The 16,892-nt window shown below is 32.1% G+C and overlaps 1 protein-coding gene across 3 annotated transcripts; it reads left to right on the forward strand.

The window, feature by feature from the left end:
* The first annotated feature begins 1,830 nt into the window (after nt 1-1,830).
* Nucleotides 1,831-7,425, forward strand: LOC115959355 (NAC domain-containing protein 7-like). Of its 3 annotated transcripts, none has more exons than XM_031077713.1 (4): nt 1,831-1,994; nt 4,884-5,068; nt 5,178-5,449; nt 6,329-7,425. In XM_031077713.1, the coding sequence occupies exons 2-4, from the start codon at nt 4,909-4,911 to the stop codon at nt 6,977-6,979; spliced, it is 1,083 nt and encodes a 360-aa protein (XP_030933573.1). In that variant the 5' UTR covers nt 1,831-1,994; nt 4,884-4,908; the 3' UTR covers nt 6,980-7,425. The 3 variants fall into 3 exon arrangements, with proteins under 3 accessions (XP_030933573.1, XP_030933571.1, XP_030933572.1); XM_031077711.1 differs by having other exon boundaries at nt 1,907-1,994; nt 4,879-5,068; XM_031077712.1 differs by having other exon boundaries at nt 1,907-1,994; nt 4,879-5,068; nt 6,332-7,425.
* The last annotated feature ends 9,467 nt before the right edge of the window (nt 7,426-16,892 follow it).

Consider the following 16,892-nt stretch of genomic DNA (forward strand, 5'->3'; position numbering starts at 1 on the left):
AGAATTAAGTCAAATCAGTTTATCAGGGGGTAAAATCCATTTTTGGTATAGATTGTTAGTAGAATGAGATATCTTTAGTTACATGAAAAAGAAAGAGGTAAGATTAAAGGAAATAAGAAATAATTGTAATTAGTAACACACTCATTCGATCATGGATCATATATGTTTTTTGAAGTGGAGGTGGTTAATTCAATTATGTCAATCTCTATCCCTTGAGATAATTATTTATTTATGAGAAAAAACACCCCAAGAAATAAGGATAATATAAATTTCTTTTTCCCAACCATATTTTAGCACACTCTACGACTATTTGTGATAATCGAACGAAATTGTTTTATCCCATTAAAAGTGTTCTACTTTATGATCCAAAAATTAAAACTTCTTTTTTTTGAGAAACAAACACACACACATACAAGGGAGAAGAAAAGGGGTTCTAACATAAAAGTATATCACAACTCCACTCAAAAGCCACAACATACAAGAGAGAGGGAAAGGGGTTCTAATACAAAAACACACCACAATTCCACTCAAAAGCCATGATAACTTTTAAGAGAAGGTAGAGTAAGTTATACCACACACAACACTCTCTCTTAAGCAATGTGGGACAATTACCCATTTGATAGGCCATAAAAACCAAAACAAATTTCAAAGTTTCAAACATAAAGTTTGATGATGGGATATCCTATCCCAAATTTACGGTAATTATTAGTGTGATATAATACTATAATAGCACTAATTAGCAACCTTGTTAACCTATATTAATCTGGAAAGGGCAAAAGATCAACAACTATATAGGTATAGACAATGTCATCAATGTCCAAACTCCAAATGTTGATGTTGGACCAAGATTGCACGAGAAATCGATGAGACCAATTAATTGTCATGACCACCCCTCCATCATCTTCAACATCATCATCCCAATTTTGTTACAGTTAAGACTTCAAAGAGATGGTGGAAATGGTAGGGACTAGGAATGGAGTTCTAGCTAGTGAGGTCCACCATGCCCCATCTTGAGAGAGAGAGAGAGAGAGAAATGGGTTTGTATTGTAGGTGACTTTTTGGCTGGTGGCTGCTTCATTACGTCACCACCAATATCCTTCTATTTTATTCTCTCCTTTTGGGGTCTTTCTGGAGTCCTTTTAATATTGCTGATTGGTCTGTGCCGTTTAGGTCCTTCTTACTTCTCCGTTTGTTTTCTTTCTGAACAATATATATGACACTAAGCACAGACACGAAAGAAGTTTCCTCTTTCACATATATGTTTCACACAGCACAAGAGAGAGAGGCTTGAAAGGGAAACATATCGATATTTCTCCTGTAACTCTCGGTTGGGTCTCTATCAGTTGCGGGTAGAGGTGGCAGAAGAGAGAGCGTTCCTTCATTCCTTAGCTCTCTCTCCCTTCAGCCAATTTTTGCGCCACCTTTTTTCCCGCCCAAAAAGCTTTCCCACTAATTCAGCTTATCTCGATAATGAGAGACAATGATATAGAAATTAAACAAGCTATAGCTATAAGATAATCCTTATTTTTTTTTTCCAGTTTTTTTGTCATTAGGGTTTCTTTTTTTGTTTTGTTTCTGTTTTTGTTTTTTTTGCCTCTTATTTAACCCTACTTGTTTTATAAATATTCTTCCATTCCTCAGCCTTTCCTTATTTTGATGTGCCTCGGGATTTGGTCATAGAAAACACGACAGCCTTGAGTCAGATTTTTGGTACAAAAACAGTTGGGGGTTCAATTCCCGAGGAAGTACTTAAAAAATACAACTCTTTTGTATTTTTGTTGTCTTTGTTTCTTGTCTGATCTAGCTCTAGCTCTCTAGCTAGGAGGAGCTTCCTCTAGTGAAGTTGAGAGAGAATACCCAGATCATAAATCTCAATCTACTTTTGGAGAAAAAAGGGTTTTCTTGGTTGTTGGTGAAAGATTGACTCAGCCACTTAGTCACCTCAGATCTGTGGGTTACAACAAGAGCTGGAGACCATTATTCTTGCTTGATCTGTGAGCTCTCTTTTCTTCTTCTTATTCGTTTTGATGTTTTACATTTTATGGGGTATAATTTGTTTGTGTGTGAGACTTGAATGTGTATGAGGTTGGACAGCACGTATTTGGATCAGGAATCTTGACTTGCAGATCTAAAATGTCAAGGAGAATTCTCTTCTACTACCACATAGCTATTGATTTGTTAAACAAAGAAATAATATCAAAAGCATTCTCTTCTTTCGTCATATACGCTTCTTATCTCCTATTCATATTTTCCTTCTCTTTGGTCTGTATTTTCTTTTTTCTTCATTGCACTCCAGCCATTGTGGTGGGAACAACAATGAGTGACCCTCATAATTGGATGTCACTTTGTATTTTCATTCTAATGCTAGAAATGTCTATGGTCTTAGAAACATCTATGATGAGTTTCCCAACATATCACATGCTTAGTCAATTAATCAGATAAATGTTTCACACACACACAATATGAAATTTCATGTTGATCTATGTATTATGTTTTCCATCAAGAAATTATCTTTTTATTAACGTAGTAGTAAAGAGAAGATTGGAAGCTATGGATGATTCATGACAAAGGAAGGTCAAAAGAGTTTTTTTTTTTTTTTTTTTTTTTTTTTTAAGATCATTCAGCTATAGTTGATAGTTAATAATTACATGCCACTTTTTCATTATTACATGGGAAATAATATTCCCTTCTTCCTTCATTTAGTCAAATGTCTTTTAGAGATCATTCTTATTCCCCTATTTTTCCTCATGCTGAAAATGACTATTAGAGATCTTATGGACAAAATATTAACTCCAAGTTCCAGTCTATATCAGTATAATTTTATTTTGTTTGGGAGTCTTACTTCATCATATATATATATATATATATATATATATAGAAAATATTATTGCTCATATTGTCAATATCTATTGATAAATTAATGATAAAGGACTTTTAATGGATTGGGTCTAGCTTTAAATGCGAGAATTCCTACTTGGTGACAAAGGCTCGTATACAATCAATCAAATTATATGATTATGCAAAAAAGAGAATAAGTTGGATTTTATAATCATAGCTTCATTAAAAATATTTTTTGCATATGATGTTACAAAACATTATAAGATGCAATAAAAAATTATTTTGTGTATCTGCCTTCTATTGTGATTGATTTGCACTGCATCAGATGCCTCATGGATATTTATACTTTATGTCAATTGTAAAAGTAGAATATTAAATATACTTGTCTTATAAATAACCTGGTAAAGTAAAACGGAACACAAGTTTACTATGCTTGCTAGTACTTTACTTGAATATGTCTTGTTATATTTTTAGGCTTAATTAGTTCTCTTTTGATAATGAACCTTTATGAACTACCATTTTGATGTCATGCTAAATTCAGAATTCCAACCATTGTGTATGAGATATTGTCATTTAATTTATTCCCTTGATTTGAATATTGGGTGAAACATAACATTCTATACCTCGTTACCCCATTCATTTGAAGAAGTGAATATGAGCAATTTGGATAATTTAGGAATTGTCCTTCTGTATTTTTCTGCCTTTTTTTTCTTAGATCTATCCCTTGGAAGCGACTATGAAAATAATTCAAATTTTTCCATAACCCTTAGTGGCAATTCTGATAATATGGATGATTAGCAAATTTAATTCAACAATTTTGTCATATCTGTTTTGATTTTATTGTCATGCTGCCCATACAATAATCTATGCACTTTGTTTATATAGTCTTCCCATGAAGAAGGACTCAATGTGCTCAACATATTCATGACAGTCCTTTTTAGATTGGTTTTGCTTTTTATTATTCAATAAATGGACTCTCATGCATCTTGTATCTGATATAAGTTATCACCAAAAGTTCAAAAATCTATTAACTGAAAGTAGTTGTGGCATGTTTTATGCCACTGCAAATTGGCTGATAATCAAATTTCTTTAGCTCCTTTCAGAAGAATTATGATAATTGACATTGGAGACAAGAATTAGTCAATGTAGAATTTCTATCTAAATCTTTAGAAGAAACTTATGCATTTGATACGACATACTTATGATGATAAAAACATGTAGTATTCCTTCAAGGCTTTTCAGGATATTATCTTGAAATGTAAGTTTGAATATCAACTAATGATGGTGACAAGATAATAAACAAGATTCCAATTTGTGAAATTTAGTCAATAATTTCGTTCCTTTAGAAAAAATCATGTGTTACACACTTTGTTCAAGGAAGAAGACTTTTATTGGGGTAATGATACACATTGTACTATACTGATTTTACCACCATGTGAAAGGGCTACAATGTTAGTACATCTCATGCATTACTTAGGGTTTTTTTTTTTCATTTTTACCATCTCTTTAATTTTGTTTTTCCTTTCCTGGAAAATAAGCTCTACAATGAGAGTCAATAATACATCTAGTAATATCTAAGTCCATCGGTATCAGTACCAACTGAAGAATGAAAAGATTGAACAACCACTTCAATAACTCTTACAACAGTAGCCTATGCATAATCTTTCTTGAACTCACATCCTTCAATGTGATATTACCTTTTTTGTGGTCATTTAATACTTTGCTTTGTGTTGATGTACCTAATGAGATAGAGGAAATTACTCCTTATTGTTATACTCAAAAGTAATGTATCATTTTTTTTGTACACATTTTAAGTGGTAGTGAAGGGTATCAATATTGAGTATCTCCATTAAAAACACACAAAAAAAGAAGTAATTCAACCTAAAAGTCATTGTCAAAAGTAATGTGTAATGTATCTTTGGGTAAAGGAGATGCCTGAAATCAAATGAACTTGATTGCATCCAATTAATATTCAACCTTCTATAATTGATAAATTTGGAATGAAAGGAACATGCTTATGAGTATGCTTAATTTATGCAGTGCAGGACTCAAGACTCAAGTGGGGAGAATATGAATACTTTTTCTCATGTTCCACCCGGTTTTCGGTTTCATCCAACAGATGAAGAACTAGTTGATTATTACCTTAGGAAAAAAATTTCTTCACGAAGGATTGACCTAGATGTCATTAAAGATGTTGACCTCTACAAAATTGAGCCTTGGGATCTTCAAGGTATATAGTACTGATTTCATAAAATTTTCAATTTCCAAATTATTTTTTATGAAATTAGACAATCAAATAAATCTGGTTATTTTTGTACATTCTTGCAAAATTTGGAAAGAGCTATGCAGGATAGGAACAGAAGAGCAAAATGAGTGGTACTTTTTTAGCCATAAAGATAAGAAGTATCCAACAGGAACTCGCACAAATAGAGCCACAACAGCGGGGTTTTGGAAAGCAACAGGAAGAGACAAAGCTATATACTCTAAGCATGACTTAATTGGAATGAGGAAGACCTTAGTCTTTTACAAAGGTCGAGCTCCAAATGGACAAAAATCAGACTGGATTATGCATGAATACCGGCTTGAAACTGAAGAAAATGGGACTCCACAGGCAAGTACAACAAAACCCTAGGAGTTTAATTAAATTTCCTAACTTTCATTAACTTCAAATGCTCATGTACCTTTTAAAAATATGTTTTCCTTTGTATTACGTAGAAAACTCAACGTAAACTACCTGTCCTCATGCATAGTTTTGGTCTTTTAATTTATGCTCCCTCTTATGAATGTCAGCCAACTTCTTAGTTTCAGAACTTGTAAGAATTGCAATATAACTTAAAAATTCATTAGGCTGTCTATATCCATCTGAATTATAGACTACAGACCTTTTAGTACTTTAGACTACTTAATTATCTCAGAAACATTATTTCATGTTCAGTTGTTTGGAATATTGGTGCATATATATATAAGCAGGAGCTCAAATGCAGTATAAGTGCTCTCTACTAACTTTCAATCTTCCCCATAAGAACTAGAAAGGAAAATCTTGAACATATTATGAACCAATCTTTCTACGAATTGATCGCAACCCCCAGAAATTGAATTTTTTTCATCTCTTCAATGTATTTTAACACTTTACTATGTTTTAATATAATATGCAACATTGGCATATTTATAGGGGTATTAGATACTATCTAAGAGTATTGTAATTAAGTGCATGGTATCATACAGTTCTTACTACGACAAGAATCAGGGTTTGAATCTCTCTCTTCACTCTTTTAAAGCAAAAATTAGGTTGTTATTTGGAATCCTAATGTCCTAACAGATTTTGAGAGAAAAACAGCAAACTATATTGTTCATTTTCAGTTTGCCTTTTGGGTAACGAAATGAGTACTACTTTCTTTTGGTTTAACCTATGTAATGGTGTTCATCATCGGAAAGGAAAGTATATATTGCAGCAAAATTACTCATGTAATCTTTTTGTGCAACTGATCAGCAGGAGGAAGGTTGGGTGGTCTGCAGGGTATTCAAGAAAAGGATAGCAACAGTGCGTAAAGTAAACGAGCAGGGATCACCCTGTTGGTACGATGATCAAGTCTCATTCATGCCTGATTTAGACTCACCTAAGCATAATTCCCAGTCTAATTTGGTGTACCAGCTCCCTTATTGCAAGAAAGAGCTAGATTTGGTACCATACCATGCTCCACATGACCACTTCCTTCAGCTCCCACTCTTAGAGAGCCCAAAGTTGCTCCAATCAGCTCCCACTATAAGCTCCAATTCCTTAGCCCCATATGTTATAGACATCAACCATGCCACCACTTTGCAATCCTCATCAATCTCACAAGAGGAACAAATTCAACATCAACCCCATGAACAAAACTTTTATGTGGCTTATGCTAACAATAATTGCAATGGGCAAGCAGTGGATCAAGTTACAGATTGGAGAGTGCTTGACAAATTTGTTGCTTCTCAACTAAGCCATGAGGATGCATCCAAGCAAAATAGCTACTCAACTGGTACCAACAACATCTATCACACATCAAACAGCACCAATGTATTTGTCAGACGTATGGATAAGCAAGAAATGGTGCCAGAAAGTGTGTCTATGTCAAGCTCTAGTGGCCAAACTGAGTTGTGGAAGTGACATCTACCATGCTGATCATAGAATATTGAGTTTGAAAAGAAGAAGAAAAAAAAAAGGGAAGTAATGTTTCAAATTTCTGTACATAATGAACTAAGACAGTGTAACTTTAACAGTTGGTGAGCTTCTGGCTCTCCTACTAGCTAGTATTAAGTTAATACTACCAAATAGTTAGTGAAAAAAAATTATATTTCTTTGTATGATGAAGATATATCCTTGGAGGGTACTATGAAGCTAGCTGAGTGTAATAGATGGAGCATGGTTTGTGTGTAGTGAGCTTTGTTATTTCTTTTTATAAGTACAAATTAAGGGCTTTATTGTGTAGCTTAAGGACTTACAGCGTACATGTGCTGTTTATGGAGTCAGCCAGGTGGTCGATCACAGTTGTGTTTGTATGTTCAACTTCATGAATTAGTTTTAGAATAAATAAGATATATCTTTTTGTAGTTTATTGAGTTCCTATGATTATGCTTCAATAGATTGTTTCCTTATTTCCATCTTTCTTTCTTTTCTTCAATAGATTGTTTGTATGTTCCCTTTGATAGCAAAAGTAAGCCTAAGGAACCAAAGCATGTGATGCTTAATATCCTATGCCCCATCGCAAAATCCTTTGAAATTTGAATTATTACAACTATCCTTACAACTCCAAATTAAAAACTACGGACTCCAAAGTTTCCTTTTTTTTGTTTGTATCCTATGTGAATTTTGAATTAATTACCAGTTACTCTAAAATTAAAAGCTTGGCTAATTGATTGGTTACTCTAATGCCACTTATTGAGGAGAGAACATCTTAAAGAAACTCCAATTGAGATGTTAATATAATATATAAGAATACGACTTAAGCTAAAAGTTTAAACTTGTGAGTTTTGACCCGATTTTATATGTTATATTAACTATTCACTCATGTCATTATATTCCATACAAAACGTTACTATTCAACTAATTACACTACCCAAACGTGAATATTTTACAACTAAAAATTTAAAAAAAAAAAAAAAAGTAAGAAGTTAAACATGCACCTTTACTAGCCATATGTATCATGACAAGAAAATAATAATAATGATAACGAAATGCTTTGCTGCAAAGTTTTGCAAACTCACATGTGCATTCTATTCTTTATAGGTGTAGAAGGCAAGCAAGTGGTCATCTAGAATATGCTAATAAAGTTTGGCAATAAAAGAAGATAGCTTTTTGTTGCTTTCTTTCCTGCCACGATGAAAGCTTGTAAAATGTAAATTGTAATATCTAGCACGGAACAACTCTAAGCCTCTAATTGATGTGTACTCTAATACCTTGATTCCGGGCATGTTATTCACGTAATCATTATCAAGAGCTGAATTATGTGGAGGATATTTGACTGCCACAAGACAGAGAACCCGTAAAAATGGCCATGACTAAAAGAATATTCTTGGCTAAAAAACAATCACAACCACATATCGAAGAGACTGCATCGTCCAAACAAAAGTTATCTATCCCAGTAAAAGCATTTCACTTTATACTTCACAAATTACAATGAGTTGCGTAATGTGTTTGATTTTATTTTTTTGGTTTTTTTATATGAAAAAAAAAAAAAAGTAATAAACTATGATTGGTGAAACATAGAATAGAATACAGTAAGGATTGGTGATTTTTATTTGTGTTATCCTAACGATGTTAAAGATTTCAAAGGCAATATACTTTTTGTTATTATTATTATTTTTTAATAAAAAGCCAAAGAAATCCATTCCTTCAAAAATTCATTTTAGTCCTCTTACCTTCATCAGTATTTAACTAGTTGCAAAAACAAAAAGATGCATTAGACCAAAAAGAAATGGAACTTCTAGGAGCTCATGTAAAGAAATAAGCTCTTTTTGCTGATGCGAAGTACCATACACAGAAAACAAAGGAGAGAAAATTAAAAATAGAGAATAAAAAGAGAATTCAACAAACTGTGTACCATTCTTTTCTTATTGTCATCACGAAGATAACGAGTCAAAAATTGAAACAAATTGGTGACCTAAAAAACACAGCATCCTTATGGAACCTGAAGACTTCCAAGTCCCAAACTTCACTGCTATTGCTAGTTATAAGCAAAAGAAAAACTGAAATATTTTACTTCCAGTATTGAAACAAGTACCTGCATGCATGCCAAGTAGTTTGAGCCATTGCAGGTAGGGAATGCAAATGTAAGAGCACAAAGGATAAACGACAATGAGTGTTGAACTAAAATATTTCACGGATTCGTTGGGTATGGTTTAGAAAACAATCTTGGACCTAGCTGGTACTTGTGGCAATATAGAAACGAGAGCTTTCCAGTGATTCATAGGGATTAGAAATGTCAGAACATTTATTAAATGGATAGGTCGTTTACTTGTGGTGAAGTCAAGCTTATTGAAAGTCCCTTTTAAGCAATGAATGTTCTAGACAACGTACTCATTAGCCATGTTCGAGAGAGACTTGATTAACGTATGGAATCCAAGGAAAAAAAGGCTAGTGAACAGTCCTTGTTGCTACTTTATGACTTAATGTGGACCTGCATTTCCTTCCCGGGTTATGTTAGAGGTACAATATTTCTAAAGATGTCCACATATATCACTTATATGTTATAATTACTTGGTAATAAAAGCAAAATTAGTGTCAAATTGTCAATAATAAACCCAGATAAAAGTGATATTAGTCATATTACTCCAATTACAACAATTATGAAAAAAATATTGTATCCTTAGCATTAATCTTTCCTTCCTTCTAACTAAGAGAGAGAGAGTCCTCATGCAAAGTCAAAGGATAGCCTTACGCATCACAAGAAAAGCACTTGGTGGTGACAGGACGTGACTGAATAATTAAGGTCATTATTTTTATTAGTTGTTGTTTGAGAGAGAAGGAAGATAACATCATGCACCTCCTGAGTCAAGTCCATTATGTGATACTATTATATATGTCCTTTCCTTCCAAACATCCACCCTTGTGATGTGCATTCTATTCCACATATCTTTTGTTATACTTATTAGTTTGGTATATATGGTTGCTACAACTTGCTAGTGCAGTACTATTTACTAGCTAGGTACTAGGAACATTCTCTTTAACTTTGCTTTCGAAAGTACTGGTATACTGTCATAGCAACCAGTATTTTTTTATGAAAATCTTTAAACAGTTTATCTGGGAAGGTTAGCTAGCTGCTAGTGTATGCATGAACTCAGATATATTAACTACATACTTTCCTCAACAACCAAAAAAAAAAAAAAAAAAACACTACATACTAATACAAATCTTAGCCAAAAATTTTATGAACTCAGAATATATTTCCTCAAAATATAAGATTTTCTAAAGAATAATTTCATCCACAAGAAGCATTTTCATGTGAGATTTTTGCAGAATTTTTGACATTTCTGTAAGCAGATATAGAAGGGTTCGATGGATTTAAGCCAAGGTGATCTATACTATAGGCGCAGCACCAAATGAAAAAAAGAGAAATATTAGGCATACAACAAATTCTTGGTGGCAGACTATTATTGATAGATACAACCAATATATTTTACTACCTAAAATATGTTGTGAAAATAGTATTACTTATTTAAAACATTATTTTATGGGGAAGGTTTGGGTCTAATGCTTCCAGTGCATTGGACCCGATCAGATGATAACACGTCTAAAAATAGAAAAATGTCACAATCCCAGCAGGTCCAGTGTCACTAAACACTGGATACTAGACCTAATCTGGACCTTTATTTTAGTGCACTCTATCCTCCTATAAAGACTTTATATATTGCATCAAGAGCCAACTTAGTCAAGTTTACCGGGTTGGCCCAAGTTACTTTATCTATTTCATCCAAAACATTATTTTAAAGTTTCTTGGATCATTATAACATTGGATTGAGGGTTGGGCCAAGTTAGTCAAGTTTACCGGGTGTTTGAACAACCCTAGTTTTAACTTTTACCGAGTTGGGGCCAGGTTAATTTGTTGAAATTTGGGCTTAACAGAGTGCATCAAACAAAATAATATTCATTAAATATATAGATTTTTATTATACAATAATTATTCTTATCATCAAACCAAAATATTATGAAATTAAATTCATTAAGGACAGGGTGTAAATCATTCAGTTTACACCAGCCAATAAGAACATGCAACATTAGACTTTTACTTAAACTCATGGTAAAATCAATACATTTTAATATACCTAATATTATCTCAAAAAAAAAAAAAAAAAAAAACCCAATTCCATTGCTTTTGTATAGAACCTTGAGCAATGGCTTCATTCCTGCGTCATCTAGATAGCCGAAAATCATCAAATCCATCTGCAATCTCACAGCTGTCAACCACACTTTCTTAATTTTTATTCTTTTCTTTGATTTATATCCAAAGAGAAATAGAAATCATTTCAGAAAACAACAAAGTCTGAAAGAAAAGAGTAACAATCAAAATAGTTCTTGGGTCAATCAATTCCATCTTGTGGGACCGAGGCAACAAACTAAAATTGTTCTTCTGTCAATCGAGGTGAAGCTCAAGGTCGGTGGGAAGGTAATTGAGGTGAAGCTCAACGAAGGAGATGGAGAAATGTGAAATAGGTTTTTTTTTTTTTTTTTAAATGTTATTAGATGTATTAAGATATATTGATTTTAATTAAAAATCTGATGTGACATGTCCTTATTAGTTGATGTAAATCAAAATTTTTACATCCCGTCCTTATTGAATTTAATCTCAAATAATATTCAAATTCAATTGCTTATTCGACAACAAGAAACGTTACTAGTTAAATTAATTGTAACCCACATGTACTCCATATCTATATCTATATCAATCAAGATCTGTACGTTATTAATAATACAAATTATATTCACAAGAATCACAAATGATATTGACAAAATCTCATAATCATTACGACTTACTATAAATAATCTTTTTTTTCCTTTTTTTTCCTTTTTTTTTTTTTGAGGAAAACGATACATAATCATAAGTCCTCACAAACACATTCCATCAACATAAGCCAAACTCACAAACTATCACATTTCCACAAATCCCAAACACATACTCCAGAGTTGCGTATTTTATCCTTAAAAGTTAAATGAACTATCACATGATTCACATTATTCCTGATGTTAACAGACTACATTAGGCCAGTTCCACTGCTTCGGATGAAATTTACCAAACCTTATAAGTCAATTCTTCCACTTCGTATGAAATTACCAAACCTTGTTAGTCCTGCCTATATACAAAGCTTTAATTTCTATTTTAGTATTTGGATGACAAAGAATGTAAATTAATTCTTCAACAAATATTAAATTCCTCTTTCAACACTAAAATTAAAGAAGTCGAATTAAAGAGAAAACAGCCATGTTATTGTATTTTGAATCTTGTTTTTTAAACCCCGTTTGGTTCCCAAGAAGGCAAAGGAACAAAAAAGATAATTTCTAAAATAAACTAATTTCAAATATTTTATGTTATTATATTTTTAAATTAATGACGTGTGGTAGCCTAGTGGCAATTTAGGTAGTAAAAAATAATATCTTAATATCACTGTTAGTCACGTCATCTTTTTTCATATTGACTATTTTGATTTTTGACATAATATCAAAATGTTGAGAATTAAATTGACACATTCAAAACGTTAGGGAACATTTTGAAACACACGGAAAATGTGGGGACCAAAATGGTAATTTATCTTAGTTTTTTTTCTTTTAAATTTTTAACTTATTTGTTATGTAAGGATAAAAAAAAAAAATAATAATCTTAAGTGTGGGGTGCAAAAATTTAAATAAAGTACCTGCGTCACATGTTGTATCCATGTCCGAGGAGCCCACTATTGTGCTGAGGAGGCCACACGCTTGGATAGTAAAGCCATGTCAGTAACACATTACCAAAGAAGGTCATACAGTAGAGAAGGAGTTTCGGGGAGGAGGCTAACCCTAACATGACTGAAGGAATGATGGCTACCACCACATTCAATATATATCACCAAACCTCCTGGTTGCATTTATGTGGAGAAGACCTCTAAACAGTGCCACATTTACTAGCCCAACTCACCAAGGGCTTGGGAATGTGTCTGATGGGACAAGCACCCAAGTAGTGGCCTAGACGATCAACAAATGGAGGACCAAGATCATCTAAAAATAACTATATAATGTAGGAGACCCTCCAGGGAGAGGGGGTAGAAAATCTATACAAAAAACACTATAGCATTAAGAACAGCAATTGTAATCAAATTTAAAAGAAATACATTTAAGGACTACTCTCCTCGGACATTGCCGAGAAAGAATTTCTGTGTACCGCATTCGTCTATTTACTGTTGTTCCTTGCTCTCTTATCATATGTAGCCCATTGAGGTCGTTGTCCATTTCGTTGAAACCTAACCTTTTAGCCAACTCTCTACAAATTTATTGTATTGAGCTCTTTGGGTCTTAATTCATTCATCTTTTAAATCCAAGAACCAAAGCCCGCCCTTACATTAAGTATAACTATAATTTTGCCAACTTTTCAACAAAAAGTTAATTCAAAATCACTCTTAATTTATAACAATTTTAACTTTATTTGATGTTTTATAACATGTATATGCGTTTTATTTTACTCTTTTATAGAATTATTAGACTTGTAAACTATTAGAATTGATTACCGAACTATAAACTTAAGAATTTTTGTATTTTTTTTTTTTTTTTTGTTCTTTTATTTATATCAAAAGAAGTAGTATATGAAACAAAAGGTTAGAATGTATGATAAGTTTTTTTTTTTTTTTTTTTTTGTGTGTGTGTGTGTGTGAAAATAATACAAGTCATTTCGGTTCCCACCTCGTTGAAGACCATAATGGTAAAAGACTTGGGCGAAAAGTGAGGATAATATTTAATTATAAATTTTGGCTGCCAAAAATTACAAAAATAATAATAAACAAAATGGAGAAAACAAAAGAAAAAAGTATTCTTTTGCTGTCACTAGGAGTAGGAAGTTTATTGTCTCACAAGTTCACAACATTCAAACATGTTAAATAAAATTTAATATGTAGCTAACGCTTTCTTGGTAAAAATTTTGATCCCCTTGAAAATTAGCTGCAAGACCTTACTTTCCACAATTTATTGATACTGATTCTCCTATGTTGAACAGCTTTCTACACCTTAATAGGAAGTAGGAACAGCTCTTTAATTTGGAGGTTTTATTTTTTATTTTTTATTATTATTATTTTTTTTAACCCTTTGCAATTCCATGACAAAACACCTTATACAAACTCAAGAAGTAAATGTGAGTTGGTAACACAAGAAGCAACTCGCTCACAAGTCTATAGTCTATTCTCTATTTTTTTTCTTTTTTTCCCTAAGCATTTGGCATGCCTCATATCCACCTGTTTTGGCTTTTTGCAGAAACTAGCTGCTATAGGCATAGGGAAGGAATAAGAACGACCCTGTTAATGTGCCAATTCCATTGGTTGAAATGTTACTGTGATGTGGACAAAACACTCCTAGGAGCCCATTGGGTTGAGATGGGACAGGGCAATTATTGTAGCATGTCTCCATCTCAACCCAATAATTTTTACATTTGATCCAAAGTTTTTGTTTTTTTTGTTTTTTCAACAATAGTATGTACTATTTTTCTCATTAATTTTAAAGTAGATATTATGGTCTTATAAATTAAATATTAGGGTTTTTTTAACATTAATTGACTAAACAAGAGTATTAAATAATAAAATCATATATTCGATAATAAATATAACCTCATGTTTGATTGGCATGAACATTCTAAAAGAAGAGGAGACTTAAGGGATGAATAATTATCTTATGTACATGATGAAAAACATTATTCATCCACAATTCGTAAAGGATAAGACTTAGGTACAGTATTTAGGTACTAGGTTCCTCTCTTAAGATTCTGTCATGTGGTTTTTTTTTTAAATAGAAGTGTATTCTTTAAGTTAAGTAACCACATATCAAAATCTTAAGATTGGAACATAAGGAACAGGTACATAAGTTTTGTCCATCCATAAAAACTAAAAGAATGACTGTCAATGATCTTGTAGCCTAATAGCACCTACCCCTCTGGCTCTTATGACACATGTTGTGGATATGATGTGCCTCCTCTCTTAAAAAAAAATAATAATGAAAATAAAATCCATAATATATGTATATGGGAGAGATAGAAAATTTCTTATTTATAAATTAAGGACTCATGTCTGAACACCTTTAAAAAAAAATGCATGAACAAAATAAAAAATAAAATAAAAGGGACAATTTCAGTAACTTTATTCATACTAAATATAACAAGATTGGTAAAGAGAAAATAGGGTTATTAATGAAGTTTATTGTGGGAAAAAAGAAGAAGAAATAAGTATGATAAAAAAAAAAAAAAAGTCATAAAGATAATTTATCCTTATGAACACCTAATTAATCAAATTGAGAGTGTCTACATGCTATCTTCTTATTTGATCCCCCTTGCCATTCCATCGTACAAAGTACTCATTTCTTTCCATCTTTATCTGGAGAAACGAGATTTTTTACAAATTCGAATATACTCTTTGCGAGTCCCCACCCTGCATTTAGAGCCTCCATGCTCACCTTTAGCTTTAGGCCATCTGAGGGAACAAAAAAAAGTGCCAAAATAAGAAGTATTAAAAAATGGCTAATAAACATAAATTTGTTGCTTCCATTAGAGGCTGCCATCTTTTTCTTTTTCTTTTTTTCCTTTTTTCTTTTTAAGTATAAATGAACTCAAGGTTATGGTTGTGACAGTGCGTGGTTCCGGTGGTATATATACATGGCATAGGTGATTAAGTCAGCCATAAATGAAATTAATTGAAGAATTTATATTTAAGTTATGTGGACTGTTTGTTACTACTCAATTAACTACATTGAACACAATTAAATTTAACATGAACTGACAAATTTCCTCAAATGACTTGCAATTAGTCTTGGAGAACTGGCTCTGCACCTTCAATTTTGTTACCATACAATTTTACAGCCTGCTAGGCATGCTTCTGGCATAAAAAATGTTGTCCATATTTTCTTCCAATTTTGTTATTTTCTTTATCAAAGAAGCTAATTGTCTACATTGATGGATTCCAACAAAAGCATGCTTAAGTGGTGTTAGGCTGCTTAAATGATAAGTATATGTATACTGATTTATCAAACACCTTAAGACAAGTGTATGTTTAGTATAACTTATTTTGATAAGGACAAAACAAATTAGACTTGATAAACTACACCTAAAAAGATGAAATTTTCAATAGGGTGTGTACTTAACAAAATAATTTAATTTATAAATTAAACAGTCATTAACAGTTGATCAGTAAAATTAAATAAAATGTTTCTGCTAATCTATATATAATTTAAAACAATGATCACTTGGGTTAAATTCAAAAACTTAAAAATATTTTTTTCTCCACCACTTACCTGCAGTCATATTAAAGTTATGACATGTCCAAATATTTTCTCTTAAAAAACAATATTGACTAATTCTAATAATTTAGAACTTGAATTCTTCACTCTTTTCTAGAAACCAAAAAATACTAAATAAGATAAATCAAATGACTTGTGAGGTGAGGGTGATGTCATTTTATAGATTTTTTGTTTAAGAGTGTAGTGATATGTGTGGGTGATTTGCATGGGAGAACTACCTTTCGACATATCCAATTTCACAGCATGAGCTTCAAGATATTATTGTATGAGTACAACAACAATGGGCTCACTACAGTCTTAAATTTAAAATGTTTTGATACATTAATTTGGGAATATAAATAAAAGTGAATGTTTTGTTGTGTTAGCATTACTCTTTTTTTCTTGTTTCTTTTTTAAATCTTCAGTTGTCCACTGAATGTGATTTGGGTCAAGGCCGGCTCAAGGCCTAGGCAAGTTAGGCCCAGGCCTAAGGCCCACCAAAAAACAAAAAATTTCTTAAGAAAAAAAGGCCCAATTTTTCATAATTAAAGGTCCAAATTTTTATAAAATTATATATATATTTTTT

The sequence above is a fragment of the Quercus lobata genome, chromosome 9 (genome assembly GCF_001633185.2).
Source record: "Quercus lobata isolate SW786 chromosome 9, ValleyOak3.0 Primary Assembly, whole genome shotgun sequence".
Lineage (NCBI taxonomy): Eukaryota > Viridiplantae > Streptophyta > Magnoliopsida > Fagales > Fagaceae > Quercus > Quercus lobata.